This window comes from Lethenteron reissneri, chromosome 64 (assembly GCF_015708825.2).
Source record: "Lethenteron reissneri isolate LAM-NWPU_2019-01 chromosome 64, ASM1570882v1, whole genome shotgun sequence".
NCBI lineage: Eukaryota > Metazoa > Chordata > Hyperoartia > Petromyzontiformes > Petromyzontidae > Lethenteron > Lethenteron reissneri.
Genome location: NC_083842.1, coordinates 6,624,287 through 6,627,456, shown reverse-complemented (window position 1 = coordinate 6,627,456; position 3,170 = coordinate 6,624,287). Strand labels below are relative to the sequence as shown.

General features: G+C 46.0%; 1 protein-coding gene across 1 annotated transcript in view; it reads right to left on the bottom strand.

Annotated features, from left to right (window-relative positions):
• The window catches only part of LOC133358997 (uncharacterized), an 89,595-nt gene extending 87,042 nt beyond the window's left edge, over positions 1-2,553 (bottom strand). Inside the window, exon 1 of the mRNA XM_061577373.1 lies at positions 2,436-2,553. Coding sequence (XP_061433357.1) covers positions 2,436-2,553 — 118 coding nt within the window. The remainder of the gene's footprint in view (positions 1-2,435) is intronic.
• Positions 2,554-3,170: the final 617 nt, after the last annotated feature.

The window sequence follows — 3,170 nt, the reverse complement described above, 5'->3', positions numbered from 1 at the left end:
CCTGTTCGGCCCTGATAAGGGCGGCGATCCAGGGGAGTCCAGGGCTCTATCTGGACGATCTTCGGTCTTCACTGGTTTAGCTTTAACATTATTCCCTGAGCCCTCCGGCTCATCTCCTTATATACCAAAACCCCCCACTGAGGGGTGGGGCCAGGCTGCCCGGTGCGGACGTAGCCCCGCCCACTGTGTTTGCTTCCCGTGTGATCCCATGTATAACAGGCCCTCCGTAACACCCCTACACCTCCCTAAGTAGCATAATTTATGCGCATAATTGCATGAAGTATCATCATTTTGGATAATTACGTATTTTCCCAATCTTAATTAAATTGTTATTATTTTTATTAATTTTTCAAGACCCAACATATACAACATAAGCTAAGAGTTGTGAGAGGATTGTTGGCAAAGGGTCCTTTGTGGCATAAACAACTTCCTTAATTGGAGATTTCAGTTACACACCATTTTCGAGTGTGCACGGAAATATTGTCCAAGCTATCGACTGGAAGAGTTCCGTTTGTTGTCAAGTCAACCCGAGATTGTTTGAGGTACGAAGAGTCTGGAAGTGTGTGAGCATTGTCACGTGTAGGCTGCTGCACAGCGTGATACCTCCGAGAGTGAGCAACCAAGCGTGCTCACGAGCTAAGCCACTCCTAAGGCTGCTGACAAAATAATCTCAGTGTGCTCCAGCTGCAGATCGAGCCTAGCGTGCAGACAACTTTCCTTCAATTAGAAACTCATTGTGGTGAAAGTATGGCCAACATGGTGCTGTATTATCTAGGGAATGACTGCAGAGTTGACTTCAGCAAGTGTAGAGGACAGTCATGTATGTATGTATGTTGAAATTGTTTTGCACCACACGTAGCCAACCATGCTTCTCGGTGGTGCGGGGGAGGAACAATAAACTAAACACAAAAAGTAGCAAAAGATGCAGTCAACATGGCAGGGAGGTATATTGGCATGCAGAAACACATTCTATAGAAAATAAAGTTAGCTATATATTCCATGTGCTGGACATTCACTGAATCGTGTTGGCTGAGCTGCATTCGATTGCTGCCTAGATGCATTTTTTTATGTTTCTGTTGTGCAACAAATATACACATACTTCCCTACCTCTACAAATCGCTGGGCAGTGCTGAACTTATTTTGAGTCCTGATTCCACAGGACAAAAACATATCTCAGTAAACGTCTCCATCTGAACAGGCAGGTTTGCGAACTCCTGTGTGCACGTACACTATCATTATCACAAACCTTCTTCACCACCCTTCATGGTTTCCATTCATCATCAACACCACCACCCATCATCAACACTCATTGAACATTCTTAATCTTTAAGTAAATTAAACGTAATTGAGGATACAGGCTTCGCATAGAAACAAGTTAGTAGGCCTCAAGCCTTAGGCCTAACGGTTTAAACTTTAATTTGGTTACCCAACTAAGGTGTTTAATAACTTAACAATTACAGAGATCGTTAGATGGCAGATCTTCAATCACCCCTAAATCTGTTAGTGCATTCTTTTTTACTAATTTGAGTATTAATTCTCATGCCGCAGGCTTAATCTAATAACAGGTTAGTAGGCCTCAGGCCTAAAGATTAAAACTTTAATTTGGTTCCCCATCTAAGGTATTTAATAACTTAACAATTTTACAGAGGTCCTTCGATGGGGAATTGTCAGTCACCTCTTAATCTATAAGTATTTTAAAAACTAAATTGAGGATCAATTATCTTGCCGCAGGCTTCGCCTAGTACCAGATTAGTAGGCCTAAATGTTTAAACTTTCATTTGTTTACTCACTGAAGGTGTTTAATAACTTAACTATCTATAATAAATTTCGTTAAATGTAATTTGAGGATTAATTATCTGTCTTGTTATCGTGGTTCTAGCTGTTCATGAATGTTGCAGAGGTAAAGGTGCATTCCTGCAACTGCCGGCTCATGCCGCCATTAGAGGAAGCTCTCGAAAGCCTGACGAGATCTTCCTCAAATCACTACTGTTTAGGCGTATAGCACATACTATGCTCTTGGCCTTCATGGAGTAAACCAACAAGGTAACATGATTACACTCAACTTGGATATGAAGGAACAAGACATTATGACTCTTCAATAAAAGCTCATAAGATATGTGGCTATCACATGTATTTTTTATAGAGCGTCATTCATGCGAATAGCAATCCCATAACGCAGTGTACGACTGAGCTGCTGCTCCTTGGGTCTAGCTGAGCTGCTGCTCCCTGCGCCTGCCTGAGCTGCTGCTTCCCGGGATTGCCTGAGCTGCTGCTCCCTGGGTCTACCTGAGCTGCTGCTCACTGGGTCTGCCTGAGCTGCTGCTTCCGGGGCTTGCCTGAGCTAATGCTCCCTGGGTATACCTAAGCTGCTGCTCCCCGGGTCTACCTGAGCTGCTGCTCCTGCAGCTGCCTGAGCTACTGCTCCCTGGGTATACCTGAGCTGCTGCTCCCCGGGTCTACCTGAGCTGCTGCTTCCTGCATTCTGCCTGAGCTACTGCTCCCTGGGTCTACTTGAGCTGCTGTTCCCCAGGTCTGCCTGAGCTGCTGCTCCATGTGTCTGCCGGAGTTACTGCTCCTTGGGCCTGCTTGAGCTGCTGCTTCGTGGGCCTGCCTGAGCTGCTACTCCCTAGCCTGCCTGAGCTGCTGCTCCCTGGGCCTGCCTGAGCTGCTGCTCTTTTGGTCTGCCTTAACTGCTGTTCCCTGGTTTTCTTAGAAATGCTCCTCATCAGCAAGGAGCCGAAGCTTCTGCAGGAAGCCCTCGACCGTCTTGACCCGCTCCTTGAGGTTTCTACCCTTCACCTGCTTGATCAGGTTATTGCTCTGTTCACGAAAATGCTCCTTGAGAGAAAAAAGAGTGAAGTGTTAGGTCCCACCCATGCTAGCGTAGAGCAATGGCAATGCACAAAGGTGTGCTTACGAACAGCAAGAACTTGAACGACTATTCAACTTCGTGACCTGGAGCTGACCGCCACCACAAACTCAAGCACACGGGCGAGAAGCCGTACATGTGTGACGAGTGTGGCAAGACATTTCTCGCGCTCGGCCTACCTGTACATTTTCACTTGTGTGTTTAACTGTTGTGGACCTTTGTTATTTTAAAGATGGCAGTTCTGCTGTGTATCCTACTGCTGTCCCTCCTGGCCATATCTAGTGCCAAACTCAACTCCACC